General features: G+C 39.4%; 1 protein-coding gene across 2 annotated transcripts; it reads left to right on the top strand.

Moving 5' to 3' along the window:
* Positions 1-12,138: 12,138 nt before the first annotated feature.
* CENPW (centromere protein W) lies at positions 12,139-23,714 on the top strand. Of its 2 annotated transcripts, XM_050949979.1 has the most exons (4): positions 12,139-12,465; positions 20,829-20,942; positions 21,828-21,871; positions 22,620-23,714. In XM_050949979.1, exons 1-3 carry the CDS (start codon positions 12,376-12,378, stop codon positions 21,867-21,869), a joined length of 246 nt encoding a protein of 81 aa, XP_050805936.1. In that variant the 5' UTR covers positions 12,139-12,375; the 3' UTR covers positions 21,870-21,871; positions 22,620-23,714. The 2 variants fall into 2 exon arrangements, with proteins under 2 accessions (XP_050805936.1, XP_050805937.1); XM_050949980.1 differs by lacking the exon at positions 21,828-21,871 and having other exon boundaries at positions 12,152-12,465.
* The last annotated feature ends 614 nt before the right edge of the window (positions 23,715-24,328 follow it).

The following is a 24,328-nucleotide window of genomic DNA, read 5'->3' as shown; positions in this document are numbered from 1 at the left end:
TTGTTACATAACTGCACTCAAAAACAAAACAATGCAAAATTTTAGAGCCTACAAGTCCACTCGGTCCTACTTCTCATTCAATCAATCGCTAAGACAATCAAGTTTGTTTATATTTATGGGAGATAATGCTGCCAACTTCTTATTTACAGTGTCACCACAAAGTGAGAACAACATTTGCATGGGACTTTTGTAGCCAGCACTGCAAGGTATTTACATGACAGATATGCTAAACATTCGTATGCCCCTTCATGCTTCAGCTACCATTCCAGAGGGCATGCTTCCATGCTGATGATGCTCATTAAAAAAATAATGCATTAATTAAATTTGTGACTGAACTCCTGGGGGGAGAACTGTATGTCCCCTACTCTGTTTTACCCGCATTCTGCCATATATTTCATGTTATAGTGGTCTCGGATGATGACTCAGCACATGTTGTTCATTTTAAGAATACTTTTGCAGCAGATTTGACAAAACACAAAGAAGATACCAATGTGAGATTTCTAAAGATAGCTACAGCATTTGATCCAAGATTTAAGAATCTGAAGTGCCTTCCAAAATCTGAGAGGGACAAGGTGTGGAACATGCTTCAGAGGTCTCAAAAGAGCAACACTCTGGTGCGGAAGCTACAGAACCTGAACCACCAATAAGGAAAATCAACTTCTGCTTGTGGCATCTGATTAAGATGATGAAAATGAACCTGGGTTGGTCCGCACTACTTTGGATTGTTATCGAGCAGAGCCTGTTATCAGCATGGATGCATGTCCTCTGGTATGGCAGTTGAAGCAGGAAGAGACATATGAATCTTTAGCACATCTGGCATGTAAATATCTTGCAATGCCGGCTACAACAGTGCTGTGAGAACACCTGTTCTCACTTTCAGGTGACATTGTGAACAAGAAGCAGGCAGCATTATCTCCTCCAAATGTAAACAAACTTGTTTGTCTGTGCGATTGGCTGAATGAGAAATAGGACTGAGTGGACTTGTAGGCTCTAAAGTTTTACATTGTTTTATTTTTTAATGCAGTCTTTTTTTGTACATAATTCTACATTTGTAAGTTCAACTTTCATGATAAAGAGATTGTACTACAGTACTTGTATTAGGTGAATGAAAGATACTTTTTTGTTTTTTACAGTGCAAATATTTGTAACAAAAATAATAATATAAAGTGAGCACTGTATACTTTGTATTCTGTGTGGTAATTGAAATCAATATATTTGAAAATGTAGAAAACATCTAAAATATTTAAATGAATGGTATTCTATTATTGTTTAACAGTGTGATTAATCACGAATAATTTTTTTAATCACTTGACAGCCCTAGGTTAAATGTATTTATTTCCAAATTGACTCAGATATGTCTATGCCTCTTTAAAATGGAAAGTGTGATTGTTCCATAGAAAAATATAGATATTTTATTTCATTTACTGAGGTAGTAACTATATATTTACAAAAATGTGTTGACAGTTACACGTTTTTAAGTAATACTTATTGGTATTCTTCAACATTCAATATAGTGTATAGAATGTCTTTAACTAAGCAAGTTGCTATTGACATTTAATGAAATTCGAAAATGTAGATGTTACCATTCCTATGAGGCAAAACATTCTAAACTGCAAAGGAATTTTTAAATTCAATGTACAATAAACCTATGAAGCTCCTTGCTGTAGGATATAATTTACAGCAATTTATAGTTTCCAACAAAGTATTAAAAAAATTAGATATTTATACTAAGAACAGTACTTGCAGATACACTAGCTGGAAAGTAATTACCAAGGTTAGTAATCCTCATACTTAAAGACATAAAACATGGGCTCTGGGACTTTGCTAACTTCTGACAACAAACTGTGAGTGTAGTGCAGCAGAGGGAAGGGAGAAGCGGCATATTAGAGGGGCCATTTGTAAACTGGACATTTCCTTGGGCGAGTAGGAAAACTGAGGTGAAGGGCAACTGCCAGAGATATTGTGAGAGGAAAGGGGTAGATGGAGGTTTTACTTATTAATCACATAGTGTTGATTCATTGTTGCTGTATTTTCCTAAATTAATGTTGTGCTCCATATAACCTTAATAAAAGTGTTCTTGTTTCATACACAGACTGTATTCTGTGTAGCCATGCCATTAAAGGGCATTTTCATAATATTTTAGATGTCTTCTGTGCATTTGGAAGTTATGATATCAGATATCCAGAATCTTGCTGCTCCACGGTTGGCATCCTTGTTTCTTCCATCATGTTCACACACAAAGACAACACTGTAACTCAGCTTTTACCCTGTAGGATGGGATTTAAGTAATCAACAATCAATTCATTCTTGCAAAATTCCATCTGAAGCCTAACCAAGTTTGTCATTTTGTTGGACTCCTTTGAATTCAGTGTGCCATAATCCATCAGCAGGAGCATAAAAAGGATTAGGGTAAAGTAGTTCACAGGCAATCATCCCACTTAGATGGATATACCATGGATTCTACTGTATTCATTTTAAATGGTCTAACTGTATTCCTGGATGTGTTTGGCTCGGTATATGTAAATATATTAAATTAGCTCATATACTCTTTCAACAAATGTTCATGGAAAATACTCTGCACTAACTAGTTCACACTTCAAGTGTGAGATATCAGGCAGGGAGAGCCCATTTTTCATCACATCCATGTCCTCAGTGGCCAGATGACCACCTCCTGGCATTCTCTTGGGAAGTAGAGGAGAAGCACCCATCAGAAACAGGCCCAATTTCTATTGGGATTGTGTTCCAAGGGTTAGAAGACCCATTCTCCTTGGCATCAGAACAGAAGAGGTGAAGAAGCAGCAATGGCAAAGAGCAGCCGGGGGCAGGGATAGGTCATTTTACATCAAGTTTTTGCTTACAGTGGTCAGAGCACCTACTCCTTCCTCCTCTTCTCTGCCTATTGGAGAGGAGAAACAGCAGCCAGGAGCAGCAGAGATCAAAAAAGGCCATTTTCCGTCTGACCCTCTATTCCCCAGGAATCCAAGGAATACATTTGACAGGGAACAACCTGCCTGAGAAAAACCAATGGGGAATGACTGGGTTCTTTATTGGAGAGGAACATTAATGTTTCTTAGAGTAAGGCCATGTGGTGGTTCTATTCTTACTGGGATAAAACCCAACTCTGAAAGGTCTTTGCTTGGAAACTATTGCCCAGTCTCTTATTCCCTCTTTCTGGGATATATTGTTGAGAAGGTGGCAAAGGTCTACGTACAGCAACATCTGTTTATCCATATTCCTTTGGATCTTGTATTGGTGTCCATCACTATTTGATCACAGCATATGATCACCAGCCATGTTAATTAGATTGTCATAGTAAGGTCACTAGTGGGCTTTGCAGAGTTTTTGGCTCTTCTTCCTTCTTAAGTTATACCTGGTTGAGACAGATTTTGGGAAGGGAGAAGCGGTAATTGTTGTTCATATTCTGGTTATGGTGGAAAAGGTTTATCAAAAAAGGTCTTTCAGCATGACCTAAAGGGGGTCAGACTCTGGATTAGTCTAATCTCTTATAGAAATTCATTCAACAGCCAGACCTTATGCATGTCATTCTGAGCTTTGTTGATCTGATATTTTCTAATTTTTGGATTCCAGCCCTCAGAATGGCTAGGGAGAGATATTAATTATAATGGCTGTTGACCAGTTCAGGGGACTAGACAAAGGCCAAACATCTTTCCGCAGCCTTTGATTCCACTTATGAGATGCTGTTGATGTGACTGCAGACCCTGGCAGAGGTGGCTAGAATTGCTCGTTGCTTTCAGAGCAGTCCCAAAGGCTGGAGTTCGTTGATTGCTCCTCCTCCTCAAGATCTTTTAGATGTGACATCCTAGAGGACTCAATTCTGTCACTTCTCTTGTTGTCTGTATGGAACTTCTGGGATATTTGAGGTTATAGTGGCTGGAGTACCGTCAATATGCTAATGACACTAAGCTCGGCAGCTCTGCTTCACCGCACTCTGATATAGCCTTTTCCATGCTCTCTCAATGTCTGGTAGGAGATGGAAGTCATTTAATTTAAGATTAATCTGGATAAGACAGCGGTGATGCTGACTGCCATGGGATGTGTTTTGACAAACAGGCAAAGTATATAGCTGATTGCTCAAGTAAGAGTGCCCCCATTGAGTGGGACAGGCCAGCAAGAGCATAATAAACTTGTGCTCTACAAGTACAAATTATATTGTCCTTACTCAGGCAGAAACTCCCCTTAAATATAAATACAATCTGAGTATTTTTGAGTGGCATATATTTCTGTGTATACGTTCTCTATCATCACAATTAAAACTCCTTTAGTTAATGCTGCTATGAGCCACTGTAGTTCTCATATGAAATGATTTTTTTCTTGGATGCATGAAGGACTGGAAGATTTTACATAAGGAAAAGACTAACAGAGATACATTGAAACTGCAAATTGGTACTTAGAATTTATTTTTATAGAAGAGGAATTAAAAATAAATTAGCATTTTTTAAAATTGGTTTCTGTTGGACAACTACAAAACCACTGTGATTATTAACTAGAGTTGAACAAATTATTCATTACAAATAACTTATTTGCTGAATGTAGCATGTTTTTCTGTTTGTGGCATGACCATGAAAACCTCTATGCAATGTTGTTGTAGCTGTGTTGATCCCAGGATATTAGCGAGACCAGGCAGGTGAGGTAATATCTTTTATTGGACTGACTTCTGTTGGTGAGACAGACAAGCTTTGGAGCTTATACAAAGTTCTTCTTCAGGTCTCGGAAACTAACTCAGAGTGTCACTGCCAAATACAAGGTAGAACAGATTGTTTAGCATAAATAGTTAACACACATTTCAAGGGACCAATCAAGGTGAAGTGGCCCATTAACAAACCTCCAGTCATAGGAAGGGGAAAAAAGTAAATGGAGGGGAGAAACAGCTGGGAGTGGGCATTGTTAGTGAGTTACAGATTGTTGTAATAACCCATAAATCCAGGATCTCTATTCAACAGAAGTTGGTCCAATGAAAGATATTACCTCACTCACCTTGTCTCTGTGAAAAACCTGCAATTAAACAAATATTCCTTTGATTGCTTTTCTTCAATGCGTGTTTTATCAGAACAAATTTTATCCTATGGATTGCTTGCAAAGTTTCCTCTGAGTATTGGTGCTAATATCTGATAACTAAAATTCAAAATATGAGCTGCATGACTGTTCACCAAAGACATATGGGAGAAGATCCTGGCTCCCTCTCTGGCTGCTTTTGCCCTGCTGTGCTGTAAAGCAAGTTTTAACCAACTGCCAGAAGACCCTCCTGACATATGAGAATCCCCAAGTGGCATAATAACCTGTTGGCTTCACTGCTACCTCCTTCTGGAACTTGGTGTAAGGGATATGGCTGGGAGAAAGAGGATGTCACATCCTTGTAATCATTTGTGCCAGTAAAACTCGCTCAAATAATTTCAAAAAGTGAACACGAAAGTAATGTGAATATGGCCAAAGCAAATTAATTAAAAATGTAAGCAAACATTCTTGAACACTGTGTGTCATTATTTGCTCAATTCCAGTGACTTACATTGAGCTGACACCTCAGATGATTGGTTCTCCCTTATGGATTTAAATAGAAATAGAGCAATGAATTCAAGTTACAATGTGGTCTTTCATCAAATTACTTCAAGAATAGTACAAACAAGTGATTCTATACTTCACACTACACATTTTATCAATAGCCACTCACAGGGTATAGGGAATATCTCTAAAGATAAGTGACCATTGAACTCTAACTTACATTTCAATATCCCTTGCTTTCTTACAGTCTGGCTCTACAAGTAGCTACATGCAGGTGGATCCCTGTGCTTGGGTAGAGCCTCATTGTCTTTTAAAGGGGCTCTGTGCAGTCTCTGAGGTCCAGCTGTCTACAGAAGCGTGCTAGACTAGATCCTAAGTTATAACCTTTGCAAACTAGGAAATACCACTTTCTCTACTCCTCCTCCCCCCCCCCACACCTTTTCATTTGTGCATTGCCATATTTTGGGGACCTGCAAACAGATAGAGTGTGAATGATTTGAAGGCAAAAAAGTCACTTCTCATAGCTGGTTGGCTCTAAATTCTTCCTTCCCTTTTTCGTGAAGTGACAGGATGTGATGACAACCACCCCTCCTTTGGGGCTTCTAGTATCTGCTGCATTAGAACTGGTGGCAGCTTCGGGGAATTTACTTGTGCCATTCATCTGGCCTGTCACAATAGGCTTTTTTGTCTCTTTAATGCATCAGTTTTAGGTCCATGGATGGATGAGCAATGTCTGACTTTCTCTTGGTTGTTTGGTGTTTTTTTTTTTTTCCCTGCTCTGCATAAGGTTCCCAGCTACACATCAATTGCCCTGCATACAAGCCACTGGAGAAAGAAATATAGATGCAAGAGGTGGAGAGCCATGCTGATTACTTATAACCATTATGATCAAACCTATCATCTACATCATAGCAGAGTTTACTTTTGCTGGATTGTTATGTTCTGTTTTAGAGATATCTTTTCATTACTGATAAAACATCAAAAGCCTTAAGACTTTGGCATTCATATCCAGGATAGTTTCAAAGTCTTTCATCAACACTTGAAACTGGATTAGCACCAGTAACTATCTTACATTCATCATCTGACAAAAAAAAGAAGTAGATGCACACTTGGCTGAGCAAGAATCTATGAAATGTGAATATTAATTAAAAAATACCATGCATATAAGATGAAATTTTTCAGCTTTTCTGCAGTAAGATTTTCTTTAAAGTAATGAGTTGATAAAGGTCAAGATTGTGAAAGAACCAAAACACCAGTGTTGGTGTATTCAGAAGCCATAAACACAGGAAACAGGTTAACAGATACATAGGGAAGGATAGGAAAATAAGTTGAATAGTTTGAGAAAGGCTTGACTTATTTAAAGAGGTACTGAACAGAAAGAGACCCTTGTTACTCAGGCCAGTGTTTTTCCAATTTGCTTTCCTAACATTACAGTTTATTCCAGCACCCAATTTGTTATACGAGTGGGTAAGTCAGTTTTTAAATTAAGCCCCTTCTCAAAATATGATGAAAATAAAAAATGTCTTCTGGTTTGCAATACTTGAATATTAGCACCTGATCATATTTCCATTTAATCACAGAACTGTATTAATCAGTTTGGAAGAGATCAGTATTATAAGGAGCAAAAGTGACAAAATAATGATACCATAATGTACATATTCTTAAATGTGTGGCAAAAACGAATATCACATCTTTTTACATTACCTATTCTTGTACCTAGACTTCAGTTTTCAGATGAAATATACTAAAATTCTCACTCAAGAAAGGAACATATTTAAATTACAAGAACCTTCATTGACAGAGACACACGTACTCAAGGGCAAGTTTTAGGTGTTGAAATCCATGTACAAATTCCTTCACTAGAACAGAATCAATAATGTTAAAAAAACCTTAAGAAATTATATTTACTTAATTTTCTTGAAGTACACTAATCAGCTCTAAGTTTTTCAATGTAGGAGAATGATTTGGCCCAGAGTCAGACATATAATAATATGTTATGTTTTATAATTAAAATAAAAAACATCCATTAAAATATCATAAAATTAATTAGGCAAAGAAAAATATATAGCATTCATTTCAATTTTTATATTACATCAACTTTGCCCATCTGGATGTGTCTGTAACAAAGAGCATGTTTAACCACACAATCATTGTTTTCATTATTTTGTTATTGGTCACAGGGCTGGCTCCAGGGTTTTTGCCGCCTCAAGTGGTGGGGGAAAAAAAAAAGCCACGATCCCTCACTGCCGAATTGCAGCCGAAGAGACAGATGTGCTGCCCCTTCCCCTTGGCCGCCCCAAGCACCTGCTTGCTCCGCTGGTGACTGCAGCTGGCCCTGATTGGTCATTTATGCAGATCATTGCATAATTTCAAATTTGAAATATGTAATTGTAATCAGAAAAGTGTTGTTTTTTTTTTAACTTGTATCTGCTTCCTATGGGCCATATTCTACTTTTAGAGCTAAATCCTCAGCTGGTGTAAATTGAGCAGCTGACTGGAGCTATGCTGATTTATGTCAGCTGTGAATCTGAACCTTCAGTTGGCATGCTGAAGTACTGTTGATGCCAATGGGAGTTTGTCTGTGCAGACTAGTACAGACCCTAAGTGCCTTCTGAGTCATAGCCACTTAGTTTACTGACAAAAGCAAATGTTTATTACTGTCAGCACTGCTGAGCCAGTAACTGCAACTACTGAGCTGCAGAAAAGTAAGCTATGTTTTATCCTGTCTTATGCATCATCAACAAAATAATCTGTTAAATTCAGATTCCAGGATCTACATAATTGATGATAACTGATAAGGAATGAGCATCAAGGCTGAAAAAAGAGAGTCTGATTTTCAAATACCAGAAAAAGCATGCAGAGCTGGCAAATCACAAGCTCGCTCTTCCTCTCAGATATGGCTCTTCAATTCACATCACTGCATATGCTGAAAAATTAGCTGAAACAATGAGGCATGTAGACATATTTTAATACAACTGATTCATGTCCTGATATCTTGTAGGAGGACCTGTAGAATTTTTCAATATGTGAAAAGGAAATTGACTAATATTAAAATAAACTCATGATACTGATCTATGCTGGTAGTTAAGTACTTATGTGGCCCCCTTAACCAAAGCATCTGAATGCAAGAATAGTGTTGTAGGTTGTAAACAAGTGTTTTCTCATTTGACCCACTCCTTTGACATTGGTATGATTTTTAGTACTGGTGGAGTATGCTACGTTTTACATTGGTTTTGTTTAAAGAAATAGATCTAGAAGTGTTTAAACAAGGGCATATTTTCACTTGGCCAGGTTCTTTGCTATGTGTAGTCATTTACACCTGTGCAAAGTAGCTGTAAAAACCTATTATACCAGAAATCTATATCCCTCTCTTACATCTACGTTGCATTGGTGTAAAAGACTACACAAAAATGTAAAGAAATGGAGAATCAGGTACTCTCTCTTAATGGAACATTTGTGAACGAGCATGACAAATGTATAATATGCCTCTAGGTTTTAATAAAATAGAAAAAAAGCAAAAAATTGCACAAACAAACTCTGGAGTTGTGGCAATTGTTCTTTATTAATACATAACAAAACAATGTTTTTCTTTGTCTACAGAAGTTTAACTATTGACTGAAATTATAATATTTGGGAATTGATCCTCAGCATAACTCCATAGAATCAAGGGTGACATAAATTTACAGCTCATGAGGAACTTGCCTTTAATGTTTTTAAAACAAACAATAACCCCCCACTTCCTACATTTACTCCTTTCTGTGGGTTTCTCAGTGCTTTCTGTCTCTAAGGTGTTTATTTCTGTTTCAAGTCTGATTGTCGAACCCTTACTCACATTAGTGAACACTTAACTCATCAAACAGTCCAGTGTTTCCCAAACTTGGGACGCCGCTTGTGTAGGGAAAGCCGCTGGCGGGCTGGGACGGTTTGTGTACCTGCCGCATCCACAGGTTCGGCCAATCGTGGCTCCCATTGGCTGCGGTTCACTGCTCCAGGCCAGTGGGAGCTGCAGGAAGTGGCAGCCAGCACGTCCCTCAGTCCCTTCCAGCAGCCCCCACTGGCTTGAAGCAGCTAACCGTGGCCAGTGGGAGCCACGATTGGCAGGACCTGCAGATGCGGCATGTAAACAAACAGGCCCGACAGGGGCTTTCCTTACACAAGCAGTGTCCCAAGTTTGGGAAACACTGAAACAGTCCTATAAATTTCAATGAACTACTTGCAAAAGTGTTTACTAACATAAGAGTTCCTCAGTTGGGTCTCTAGATTAAATGCTTTCATTGCAGAACCTGTCTTCATTTTATCATTTACATCACTGAACACAGTGTTTAAAACATAAGAAATAATACTAAAATAAAATAATATATTGACACCTTAAGCTTCAGTTTAGGATGCTAGTCCTTACTCAGCTACCTATTTAGAATAAATGTTTACCTGAGTAGAATAGACTTAATATACTATAATTCCTATTATATTTTCAAAGCAACATACTCACTTTTATTAATTATGCCACACAACATCTTTGTAAAACAAGTAAATATTCTTATGCCCATTTTACAGATGGAAAAACTGAGTCAAAGAGCGATTAAGTGACATGGTTTTAGTTGCACAGCAAAGCAGTGGTAGAGTAGAGATTAGAACCCAGGCTCCCAGTCCTGCACTCCAGTATTTCTCAACTGGTGATTCGGCACCCTGGGGAGAATCATGAAAGGCATTAGGGAGTTGTGAGGTGTTGAAAATGATATTAGAGTTCTAAAGAAAAAAAAATCCAGAATAACTGTGGAGTGGCCAAAACCTCAAAGTTTGTAAGGGAGTTGAAACAGCTGCAGTTGTAGTAACTCCATCCCATTTGTATTCATGCAGGTGACTGTCTCCTACTACCTTGTTCCCCTCACTCTTACTGTTCAAAGACAAGTATTCTGTCATCTCAATACACAGACATACACATAAATTATATAAACTTATCACTGCTACTCCCTTTTCTCTTACAACAAATACAAAGGGGTCACAAAATGTTGTTATTTCAAATAAGGGGTCGCCAACCTAAAAAGATTGAGAAACAATGAGCTACACTGTGCTGTCTCTCTTGCTGTACTGTGAAATGAGTGTCAACTTCAGAATCACATGCCCCAGCCCTAGCTCTGATCTGGCCATGCAAAGCAGCCATAATGCTCCTTTATCTAGCTGGTGAAATAGTTTTACATTGTTTTGAGTGTAGTTATGTAACAAAAAAAAGTCTACATTTGTAAGTTATACTTTCAGGATAGAGATTGCACTACAGTACTTGTATGAGATGAATTGAAAAATACTATTTCTTTTATCATTTTAACAGTGCAAATATTTGTAATAAAAACTAATATAAAGTGAGCACTGTACACTTTGTATTCTGTGTTGTAATTGAAAGCAATACATTTGAAACTGTAGAAAAACGTCCAAAAATATTTAATACATTTCAATTGGTATTCTGTTGTTTAAGAGTGCGAATAATCACAATTCGTTTTTAAAACTGCTGTTAATTTTTTTGAGTTAATCGTGTGAGTTAACTGCAATTAATCAACAGCCCTAACTGTAACGTTAAAACTCAGGCCTTTGTGTATGCAGGGTCTCCATATGCCTATTACACTGTAACTGCTATATGGTTTGTATATCTTGTATATTATGTATCTTTTATTTTGGTGCACTTTATGATATGATCTTTAAATGTAAATTCTATTGTGTTTTACTACGATCTAGGTATGTTTTTCTTGCTTTATTAGATATATTGTAACTACTTATTTCTTTTAAATAAATATGATTTTGTTTTTGAAAAATGTCTGCCTGTGTGTGTGTCAATCTTTGTCCTTTCAGGGTCAGCAAGCCTTGGTAACACCCCAGCAATTCCTTTAAAGCAAGTCACAACCTTATTACCCATTTGGACAGAATAAGTTGCGTAATCATAAGCAAACCACTCCTGGAGTGCCTGAAGTCCAAATTTTGGGGCAACAAGCGGTTCATTAACTCATCTAGATATTTGCCTAGTTTTACAACAAGCTACATAAAAAGTACTAGCAAAGTTAGTACAAACTAGAATTTCATACAATGACTTGTTTATACTGCCCTGTATACTGTACATTGAAATGTAAGTATAATATTTATATTCCAATTGATTTATAATTATATAATAAAAATGAGAAACTAAGCATTTTTTCAGTAATGCTGTGCTGTGACAGTTTTGTATTTTTCTGTCTGATTTTGCAAGCAAGTAGTTCTTAAGTGAGGTGAAACTTGGGGTACACAGGACAAATCAGACTCCTGAAAGAGGTACAGTAGTCTGGACAGATTGCAATCCCCAGGGCTAGGGGAAGCTCCTGGCTGTAACAAGTCACTCTGAGGCACAGCTAGGGGGCAGAAATTGGGCAGTGCAGACCCTGGCGCTGTTGGGCGGTCCCTGGGGCAAGCGCAGCTCGCGGGCTAAATTGTCAGCCTGGCTTTATTTCAATTGCTGTGGTTGAACGATGTGCTCAGAATAACGCGATTTCCCCAGTGACAGAGCAGGTGCAGTGTCCCCCCCCGCCACAGAACGCCTGGGCTAGGGCGCCGTGGACTGAGCCTCTTCCGAGAGGCGGGGGGAGGAGGCGGAGGATCCTGGGAGCAGCGCGCGCATTATTTCCCGCAGCCCAGCGGCGCGCGCTTAGCCTTAACGCTTAGAGCAAAAGGGGAGGAGCCATCGCCTTCAATGTTGCGGGGGCGGAGCGCGTCAGCACCGAGTTTCGGTGCGGCTGCGCGGCGATCGAGCGGCGGATTCGAACGCTCCCGGGGCCAGGAAGGGGCGGTTGGACCCGCGCGTGAATTGCGCCCCTCCCCCCCCCCGCGGTGGCGGGCAGGATGAAGCGAGCGGCGCCCCGCAGCACCCTACGGAACCTGATAAAGAGACACAAGCCCCAGCTTCGTCTGGCGGCCAACGCCGACCTGCTGGTGAGGGGAGCGGGGGGAGGCCCCCGGGGGCAGGGCGGGAGGGGGCCAAGGGATCTGCCCAGACGCGCAACGGCTAATTTCTGCCCCTAGCAAACGAGCGCCCCTCCCCCAGCGACAGCGGCTCTGCAGCTTCTAACTGCCAGGCCGCGACGGGGGTAAGGAACCAGCTGCCCCGGGGGGGGGGATGGGACACCGAGGGTGGGACACCGAGGGTGGGTCACCCTAGTGCGAGGGGATGCGGGGCTGCGCCCCCCTTGGGGCTGTGATGCGCCCCCCATGTGTGACTGGTCCCTAGTTGCTCTAGGATTTTGGTTAACTGGAGAGTTGAGCTGCCCCTGCCTCGCTTGTGTGTCTAGGTAGCTTCTGGGCACTGGGTGTGAGCTCAGCAGAGGTGCATTACAAGGTGCTGTCTGACCAGCATATTGTTAATATTTAGGCTTGAAAGGATTAGATTTTATTGGTAAATGGTTGATTTCACTGTAGTACACAGAACCTAATGACAAATATTGCTGTCAGTAATCATTGATATTTGCAGATGGGCAAAGTAAGAAAAATGCTACTTGACAATATTATTTGATTTAAGGATATATACTTTAACGTGTGATAACTTGGGTTTTAATGGCTATAATACTTTAAATTTTTGAAGCTCAGGGCAGGTCTATACTTAAAATGCTGCATTGGCTACAGCTGCACCACTTTAGTGCTTAAGTAAAGATGCTCCTATGTCAGAAGTGGGCAAACTACAGCCTGCGGGCCACATCTGGCCCATGGGACTGTCCTGCCCAGTCCCCGAACTACTGGCCTGGGAGGCTAGCCCTTGACCCCTCCGCTGTTGTTCCCCCTCACCCACAGCCTCAGCTTGCCCCATCGCCACCGGAGCAATGCTCTGGATGGTGAGGCGGTGAGCTCCTGGGGCAGGGCAGCTGCAGAGTCACGGCCTGACCCGGTGCTCTGTGCTGCGTGGTGGTGGTGGTGGCGGCGTGGCTCTAGTGCTGCCAGCCACTGGTGCTCCAGGCAGCACAGTAAAGGGGACATGGGGGAGGTGTATAGATAGAGGACAAGGGAGTTCGGGGGATGGTCAGGGGGAGGGAGTGTGGGACAGTCGGAGGGAGAGCAGGGGGTTTGAATGGAGGCAGGAGTCGCAGGGAGGGGCAGATAGAAGGTGGCGGTTGGGCCACGACCCTGTCCCCTAACCGGCCCTTCATAAAATTTACGAAACCCGATGTGGCCCTGAGGCCGCAAAGTTTGCCAACTCCATCCTATGCCGGTGGGGGTGTGTCTAGTGTTGGCCTAGTTAATCTATCTCCATGCTAGCAATGTTGATGTGAGAGAAGCTCTCCTGCCGACATAGTGCTATCTACACCTGGAGTTAGATTGGTATAGCTATGTTGCTCAGGGGTATGGATTTTTCACACCACTGAGTAACAGTTATACTGATATAAGTCTGTAGGGTTTACCTGGCATCAGTGTCTACTGTCTTTAAATTGTCTGACATACCAATAATTTCCAGCAACTATGAACAAATAAATTAATAAAATTGGAAAAATGCTTAAAATAAATATTGCTATTATCCATCAAAATTATAAATAAAAATCACATTGTGCCAAGCCTGTTTTATTTTGCAGTTACCTCTACAGGCTGATCAGATCCAGACCCCTTTGTTACAGGTACTGTATATGCAGTAAATGACAGACTCTGCCTCCAAAGAGTGTACAATCTTTAATCTGTTGTTTCTTTTAGAAAGGCTAAACAGGCTGGACTTTGAGGGAGATAAGGTAACACTAAGAGGATGTAGGCAATTTTTAGCCAATCAGAAGCAGTAATTGCATCTTCCCACCTGCCTAGCTCTTATCATATTGCAGTTTTCCATATGTATTACTGCAAAGGTGAGTTAGCCATCAGTTAGTAACCATATGGTTATTTGGCCAACTTTTGATAAAATAACACATAAAACTGGTGTTTGGAGAGTTGTTTGTATATAGAAGCTATATTTTGGAAATGGGGACTTAAATGAGTGTAATGCTGTTGTGGGCCTGTGGTTGACTGTCAGTTAACTGAATTTTGGATAATAGAGATGCACTGCATGTATGCATCTTCAATTGTGCATTTTCTGATAACGAGACCTGAATAACTTAGGCCTGAAGTTGAGGGATGGAATGCATTCCATCTAGTAATTTGAAGTGTACTAGTCACCAGGATTTCCTGGGTTCTGTTGTTCTCTATATAGAACAAGTACATCCAGAAATACTAGGTGGACTCAAACAACTGGATAGAAGTCAGACATCTACAGCTGAATGTTCAGAAAACAGGGGTCAACGGAGTTATGCTGAGGCTGGGATGTATGGATGTTTTGGCCACACTATTTGTTCTGGCTGTAGAGATGGGATGGTAGCATAGGAAGTGTGACAGTAGCTGTTAACCAGGGTAGGAGGATCCTTAGGTGGTAGGTTAATCAGACTTTATGGGAGTTTGTGCCAGTAGCACAAAGCTGCCCTCAAGCACAGAAGTATCTGGGTCTATAGTGTTTGGGATGAGAATTGAGTACTTTGATCCAGATCTGGAAGTGCTTTTCACTTTTTTGTTTGTAAATGAATTACTTATTTTAGAGGTAGAGGATGAAGATTTTTGTTTACTTTCACATATATAATTGAAGATACAAATTAGAAAAAAGGTGTCTAAATGCAGTAGTACAAATTATTATACATTTACATGCAGAAAATATTTCACTTTAACAAATAAAACAGATTTTGAATTTAACATGGCATTTGGCAGAATTTCTGAGACTGGGTTTTAGTGGATCTGAAGCTAGATCTAGATATACCAAATAAAAATAGAAATAATCATGTAGAAATAGCTATAGTCCATAACCTTGTATTTTAAGGAACTGCCCTCAAGTCACTTGCTTAAAACAATATATGGCAGACTCAGTGCTCAGAATGTGACATTAAACTAATCGTTCTTGCAAACTTTCCTGTTAAAAACATCTGTAGTCAGTGAATATACTTGCTGTTGTAAGGAGAAGCTATCTGTTTCTCCTGTGTTTTTAGAAGGAATGTCACAGGGTGATGATCATCCATGGTTGTCAAGAGTGTCACTTCTTTTGGCTACTGCTGATACTTTCTAGCAATATCAACTTCTATGAATTGACAAGCAGAAACTCAAACAGTTGATTTGTCTGGATGTACATTGGACTCTGGTAGAAAGAGCACAGGTCCCATGGTATAACTGTCTTCTTCCTAACAAGATTTGAAAATTGTGTGCTGGCTTTTCTATCGCAGTCAGTATTTGTGGCTTGTCTTTTCCCAAAATGACAGCATAATTTAGGGAGGATAGGTTGAACATTTCAAATATGAAAAGAACTATTAGCTAGTTCCTGAACTAGTCTAAGGGCTAGGTCACAAAAGGACTTAAGCAGCTAATTGCCACTTCAGGTGCCTATATCCCAGTATCAGGCCCTACTGGGATTCACAATACCCTGCTCAGCTGCCACCTCATCCATAGGTGCCTACATTTTTACAGTAAAAGAACCCTAGGTGCCTGTGTTTCTGCCTGCCTTCCTGCGCTCTGCAGCCCCATGCCAGGCTTCCAGACACCTAAGCCCCAGAGTGATGCAGGAACTGAGGAAAGATAGGTGTTCCTCTATGCAACTTGCCTGTGGGGCCTGATCTTGTAAGTCTGCTCAGAACTTGGATACTGGATCAGTCCCCTGTAGGTGAGCTTGCACAAAATGTCTAGGGGTGAGAGGAAAAGGAGGCCTTATGTCATAACGTTTAGCCTGGTGGTTAGGGTACTCACCTGGGATATGGGGGGGATTCCCAGGTCAAGTCCACCTGATGGGAAGAAGGGATTTGCGCAGGGATCTATCACTTCTCAGGGGAGGGCTCTAACCATTGAGCTATGGGATATTCTGAGAGGGAGCGCCCTCTCTCTCTCTTGTTGATGCTCTTGCCATAGGTGAGTACTGGTGAGTACATTCTTGAGGTAGGGAGTGCGACAGCTGAGCCCACTCTGCAATCACCCTTCAACAGCGGTTTCTGCCCGCTGGAGCTGGAGCTGGGCCTGGCTGCATGCTCCAGCCCATTGGCTCTTCCAGCTTGCAGATTGGGAAGAGCCTGCCACAGCATCATTTGACACGTGTTTCTGCACATGAGTGGGGCCTCACTCCTCGTGACTAGGGTAACCAGGTGTCCGGTTTTCGACTGGAACACCCAGTCGAAAAGAGACCCTGGCATCTCCCGCCAGAACTTGGAAGAGTGTTGCCATTTTCATAAGATACTGTAATAAGATACTGTAATGATAAATATTAACAATAAATAGTGTGTAATAAGCATGTCATAAAAACAAACTTTATATCTCCAAGATCACTGCTTTTATAATTTGTACTGAACTAAAGGAGAAAATCCCTGGAAATATTCATTTTTAGGAGAGGGTTTGCAAGACTTAACATTTTAGTGAAAGGGGTTCACAAGGTGTTGGTTTGGGAACCACTGGTGTACATAGTTTCTACACCAATTTAAGGGATTTTTCCCATTGATATAAGTAATCCACATCTCTTAAGAAGCAGTAGCTAGTTTCAGGACCGAGTCTCTTCTGTCCTGCATCATCTATCTTTCCACTCACCACATGCCACAAGTATAGTAAAAACGTTTTTCGGCTGACCTAGAGGACTTGGATCTCTTGTAAGGTCTCAAGTTGTGGAATTGCAGGCTCTCCTCCAGTTTGAAGTAATGGTAGAAGAACAAGACCCTATTTGACTGCTTTATTTTAGAACTGCAGACATGTATCTGAATTACAGAAACTACCTCGGATATCATCCTGCCCTCCTTGTTTGCAGCATTGGTGCTGAATTTTAAGAAATAGATCTTGGTCTATCCTTTCATTCCAGGTAAATTCTCCACTGAGCAGTATAAGGCACACTAGCAGGACAATGTGAAGAAGCTTGTACTGATTCTTTCTGTACTTTTCTCTTGGGGGAAAATGGAGGCGTTTACTCTTTAATGTCGCCATTTTGGCAGCTTCATGCTTACAAATATTTTTCTAATTAATGGGAGTTTGGTGTATTATAATGTGGGGTCATTGCTGCAAATGAGTAGTGTAGAATTTTGTCTTGTATAGTACCTTTTCTGCTTGATATACTAGTACACCTCTATCCCAATATAATGCAACCCGATATAACACAAATTTGGATGTAACGCAGTAAAACAGCTCTCCAAGGAGGCGGGGCTGCACGCTCCAGCGGATCAAAGCAAGTTCAATATAACGTGGTTTCACTTATAACACAGAGAGAATTTTTTGGCTCCTGAGGACAGCGTTATATCTGGGTAGAGGCATATAATATACAATTCTTCAGTGACTGGATGAAATGTGTGCGCTTAGGTACTTAGCAATAGCTCACCTGCTTGGACATTCCCAGCAGTTTTATTGAGGGGATCACTTCTTTTTCTTTTTTCCATTCCACTTGGCTTGGCCTAGTCTCTTTTTAAAAAAAAGTTTTTTAAATTATTTCTGAAATATTTATTATTATTTTTTTCTGTTTTATTGAGGAACACTCTAATTTTACTTATACTGGTGTATATATATATATATATATTTTTAAATCCCTGATTGCAGGGGAAAACTTCTCAAAACTGGGAAGACATTGCTATTAAAAATAGAATAAGAACACAACTGGTCAGAGAAAAAGCCTCTCTAAAGATGGCTTTCAAATGAAGATTTTTACCTTTTGATGCTACAGTAGAGTATAGATGTCAGCAGAAGGAATTCATTTTTCAATTTCTTTAAGAATTTAAAATGTGGAAAGTTGGAAAATGGTAACTACACAAAGTTTAATCCCCATGTTGTTATGTTGAATAATCCAGGTTCTCATGCTGAACATTTTTTTAGTGCCACTGTTGTTTGAATATTTCAAATGGTCTCAGCATGAGTAGTTAAATTTTTTTAATCATATTAAAAATGGCTTTGATAGTTTGCCACGCAAACCTGCAAGAATGTCTGCTTTTTATATAGTACATATATTTATATAAAAATTGGCATGATTTGGAAATATCTGTTGCATATTAATACTTCTATAGTTCAGCAGATTAAAATAATTCATCCATGTGGTATGCTAGCATTAAAAATATGCTTGTCCTCAACAGTAGAGCCTATGTGTGTATTGTATGTCTATTACCAAAGTATTTCCAGTAAATAAACTCTGAATTGTATTCTTTTCTTGTTATATAATTTTCTAGCTTTGCAAAACAGATATCTAGAGAAATAAGCAAGAAATTGCTTTTATATGTTTTATGCTGACATGATATGAAGGAAATATTAATTAATAAGCATATTTCAGCTGTCTTTTCTAAACTTTCTGGTTGAGAATACATTTTTTATCTTGTAGATTTTATATAAATCTCACAAATGAAAGATTTTCTCTAATCTTTTCCTCTTCTAAATGTAACATGTTAAGCATTTTACCCTATTTTAAAATTCAACCATTAGAACATAAGAATGGCCATACCGGATCAGACCAAAGGTCCATCTAGCCCAGTATCCTATTTTCCGACAGTGGCCAATGCCAGGTGCCCCAGAAGGAATGAACAGAACAGGTAATCAAATGATTCATACCCTGTCGCCCATTCCCAGCTTCTGGCAAACTTTTAAAATATCATTGACCATCTACTATCCTATATCAGTTTTAAGCTAGTCACATAGAATAAAACCTCTGCAGTAGGAAATAAGTGTGTAGTGGGACATAATATGAACTCAAATGTGTATAAATTTATAGCTGAAAACTTAGACTCATGTCTGCCCTTGATCCATGACTGAATTTCCATTGCTGTCAATGGAAATTACACGTAGGGGTCAAGAGCAGTGTATCATGGTCTTAACTGTGCTGTATTAAGATTACAGGAGTGGGTTTACTCAATTAGTCCATTGAAGTTAATGGGGCTACTTGTGAATAAATGTTTTTTAGGAATTAGGCCTCTGGTGACTGGCTATTTTAAACCGTACAATCTGTAGTTTAATTTCTCCTTTTTTTTCTCTTCCCTTTGAGAACTGAGAGACTACATTTATCAAGAGATTAATTTTTAATCACTTGTTTGGCACTTGCATCTTATTATTTTAAGTTCATCTTTAAGAAGCTATTTGTTTTGAGAGGAGCTATTCCATTAATCAGTGGGGTGTAGTCTATTCTTTGTTTGAGATCTGCTTGGTTCAAGAAGAGATGTGTGTATTTAGGGGGAGGTGAGGGAGTTTGTTATGGCTCCTTTATGCTAGTCCCATCATAAATTAGATTATGTCTACACTCTCACTTCCGTCAGTATAATTTATGTCACTCGAGGTTGAAAAAGCCACTTCCTGAGCAACATAAGTTACACTGACCTGAGCGCTGGTGCGGACAGCACTATGTCGGCAGGAGAACTTCTCCCACTGATATAGCTACCACTGGTCGCGGAGGCTAGGGTAATTAAGCCTATGGGAGAGCACTGTCCCCTCAATTTAGAACAGTTAAATTGGAGAGTTTAGAGTGGCACAGCTGCGTTAGTCCAGCTATGGTGCTGCAAGCTGTCTACTGTAGCCATAGCCTGAGGGTTGAGTATTGATGGAGCAGAGCACTACCCCTTCATTAATGTCATCTGCAATATGGACAGGGTGTGAGGGATCATTTCATTTGACCCAGGAGACAGGTGCTGCTGCTTTGCACTTCAGGATTGGAAATGAGTCTTGGACTAACATAGGGAAAGAATAGTCCACAAACTAATTTGGGAAAAACTTGGTGATGGCAGGGAAGAGTTAACTGGTCACATGGTACTAATTGCTGCATTTTCCCCCCCAACTACTAAAGAATGGTCAGATAAAGAAAAGCTGTCTCCCGAAAATAATTGTAGGTAAATATTCAGCACAAAGTGAGAGGGCTCAAGGGAGATTCATAAAATCCAAAGTAAATACAGGATTTTTAGTTACTGACAAACTAAATGAGTACATGGTTTGAATGAGAGAGTGTAAATCCTAGTCATAGACAGGATTTTTTTAGGAAAGTGTTGGGAAACACCAAAATATATTATGTAGGAGCCTGCAGAGGTGTGTGTGAGGCTTTTTTTTTTAGTATAGACACTTTAAAAAAGTTTGACTAAATTGAAGCTGTGTGCAGGACATTTTTGGGGCAAGAAATGTTCAGGGTTAGAAAATTAAACTGTAGCTAGGTAATAGTTTTCCCATAAAACCCTTCACAGGAATTCCATAATATTTTGCTGCATCTTTCAAGTTAAAGGATTGATACTTTATTTTTAAAAAGGCATTTGATAAATCAATATAAATGATAGTTTATAAGCATTTTATTGGAAAACTGTTTGACTGTATTGATGTTTTGTTCTTCAAAGGTGCATTTGAACTTCTTACTGTTTCTCCATCGATTAGCAGAAGAAGCCAGGGCAAATGCTTTCGAGAACAAGAGTAAAACAATTAAATCTGAACATGCCATGGCGGCAGCAAAGGTAATAAAATAAAAGTTGAAATTTCTCTCTCCCATCTTTGCTTAAACACTTAATATTAAAAGTTTACTGATAAGGTTGCATAGTTACTATACAAAAGCCAGGATATACAACAGTAAAGATTCCTAGAGCAATGTTATCTTTGCTATGTTTTTTTATTTATAAACAAAACATTTAAAAAAAATAAAACAACCCTCAAAATACCTTAATCCTCGGGCACCTTAACAATAATAAAAAAGTCACAATGTTGTAAAATCCACTACAATAACATCAGATAAACTGACCGCACATCAACATACTCTCCATCTCTTCCCATAATCTCAAATTTAACAACTTTCCAAAATGAAGACCATTATTTCCCTGCCCTTTGGTCTCTTGGATGTGGGGAGTGATGATCTTGTCCTTGGTCTGGAAGAGTCCAGATTTGCAAGTGCCATAGTGAAGGAGTGTTTGTGGAAAATGCTATTATATCAAGGGAGCTGTAGGTTGAGTGGCTCTGCTGATCTTAACTGCAACAAGGGGGGGAGGGATAGCTCAGTGGTTTGAGCATTGGCCTGCTAAATCCAGGGTTGTGAGCTCTATCCTTGAGGGGGCCATTTAGGGAACTGGGGTAAAAATCTGCTTTGAGCAGGGGGTTGGACTAGATGACCTCTTGAGGTCCCTTCCAACCCTGATATTCTATGAATACACGTGAGTCTGTTGCCAGTGGGGAGGTGAGGAATATCATCTTGAGCCCAGGCTAAGAAGGTGCTCTGAGAGAGCTTCAGAAGTAGATTGCATGAAACAACAAAAAGCAGTTCAAGACAAACATCAGCAGAAGGCATCTGCTGCTCCTTCCAGTCCTAGACCCTCACTTGTTTCTCTCTCTCCCTGCCCTGTTCCCTTTAGGCAAGGGAGGCACTGAGTGGAGTGTGGGAGAGGAACACTTAAGGGTAAGGCCTCATCCAAAACTCAATCTTTCAGATGCTGAGTAACCTTAGTAGGACTGGAAAAAATGATGCCACTCAGCTTTAACGTATTGGAGGCCCAGCACCCTATGCTTGCTAAACTTTCTAGTCCTATTTTTCTTGTAAAATATTTGCTGGATATATTTCTGCTAATATATTTAATACAAAATATAGAAGATGTGCAGTGTGGCCATATTAAATATTGCAGTTAGAATCTTTTAACTGTGTAAATCTTAACATTATTTAAATATCTTTGCTCTTCTACTTTTTTAAGTGAAAAGATGAAGAAAGAAGAAATTGCATTGTTTTAATAATGATAACGCTTAAATGATCCCAGTTGGGCTGAGAAGTAAATTTCTCAATTTAAACTCTAAACCAGAAAATGCCTATTCAAAAGTTTTGGTGCCCTTTGCGTAAATTTAAAAAAAAAACAAACAAAAAAAAATGAAGCATTACAAACAAAAATCAAGCCATAACAGCAGTAAAATCACATTTTATAACCTCTTGTGCTGTCTAGATATAATGGGGTCAGAGCATTAAGGGATGTGGTGAGAGCTTTGAAGAACGATTTACACTTCTGGGTTGTCTCTAGAAAACATTTGTTCTAGAAAGTTTTGCTTTTGAAGTTGCATTTTGTCTGTGTTCTGTGATATGAATTTCAATATGACTGATTTTGTTTACTTATATGCTCACTGTGATTCAATGTTGAGTATATGTTCCTTCACTTTCACAGGTTATCTTAAAGAAGAGCAGAGGCTAGGAAATCAAGAAGTACTCTCTCTAATCCTGCTTGCTTTACCCAGTGTAGAGATCCTCAGTTGGTATAAATAAGCATAATTTCATTTGTCAGTTTACCATTGAGGAATTGGGCTCATGGTTTTTAAGAAACATTCATGTTTATATGTGAGATGCATTCCTTTATACATGAGTCTCTTACCAAAGCACGAGGCAAACACTTGTGAAAGTAGGGGTTTTTTTTGGTTTTTTTTCATAATGTAAGTTTTCGGCTGCATCTTCAACTAAAGTACTGGGAAAAGCCTATAGCATTTCCCTTCCATGTGTTTACTGTAGTCATATTCCTAATTAGAAAGTGTTTCTTCTTATATTAATCATTCTAAGTGAGACTTATTAATAAGGAGTTTACTCTGCATGTCAGTTTAGTTCTTCTTGTTATACAGACACAATGTTGGCTTCTTAAAGAAGACTGACAGTCTGACAATGTTGCATCAAATATCTTGGTTTCAGATTGTTTATAAAGGTCTCGTTTCACAGCCTTAATTAGTGAAATACTTGTGCTGGTCTCTAAAATTTACTTGAATAAACATTCTATATTTTTTGGGACTGGTAATGGGATATAGAAGCTTTATTTTTAGATGGTGCCCTAACTTCTCCCAAAATTGCTCCATTGACTATCCCGTGGTTTATGTCAAATAAGCTGATGTTCCTAATTCAGGTCCTTGTGGACAGGTGCACTTCATAAAAATAACCACTACAACTGATATCAATTGCTATGCTTGAAATTAGACCTAGAAGAGACATCAAGGATCAGCTAGGCATGGATACTATGCTGCTCTCTGCGCCCTTCTTTTCTCTGGGTTGAGTCTCAGTGGTGTGTGGATATGTTGTATGTATTTTACGTATATAGTGCTTCAATTTCAAGTGTCTGGAATCCTTATGAAACTCTGCTTTTTAAAATGTAGACTTGTATCTTATTCTTTCATGTGATAACACTTTGTTCTTTTGTGTTACTTTGAGATTTATGTAACATTAGTTAACAGTGCTTCATGTATGCATATCAGTTAATTATTTTTCATTGAACAGAAAAAAAAATAAAAGCTTTTTGTATAACATGGTTGTGTTGAATTGTCTTATACTGTTAATATGTTAACAGGAGTCAAAGTATGCAAAGATAAATCGAACAGGAATTATACCAAATGAAAATATTCAGATCTATTTAAGCAGATTGTAGTAAAATTTAAATCCAAATGCATATAATGTACAAATAGCATGCCTCTTAGTATATTTTAAATCCTGCATTCTAGTACAATTTGGTGTATTCTTATGGTAAAATACCTAAACTGCTCTTCAGGAGTGTTTAAAAGTTTTATCCATAACAGTATACAGGGAGGGGAGATGACTTCTGTCGGGTTCAGTTATTTCGTTTTGTGGTGTTGCTCTTCAGTACCATTAGCTTGTGGATGGGGAGAAAGATGGGAGAGATGCTCAATAGCTCTCCCTGTATCATTCAACTCTTCTCTGCTCTGGTACCACTAGATGAGGATGGAGACGGGAAGAGGAAAGATGCTAAAAGTCTCCTTCTTGCTCTACCCACTTTCAGTGCCACTAGCTGGTGAGTGGGAAGAGAAGGTGCTCCAGTGCTTGGACTCATCTCTCTCCTTTTTCCTCTCCTTTATGTTCATACCTATAATGAAAAGTGAGGGG

The sequence above is a fragment of the Gopherus flavomarginatus genome, chromosome 4 (assembly GCF_025201925.1).
Source record: "Gopherus flavomarginatus isolate rGopFla2 chromosome 4, rGopFla2.mat.asm, whole genome shotgun sequence".
Lineage (NCBI taxonomy): Eukaryota > Metazoa > Chordata > Testudines > Testudinidae > Gopherus > Gopherus flavomarginatus.
Note: the sequence above shows the minus strand (reverse complement) of the source record. Positions and strands in the feature narration are given on the sequence as shown.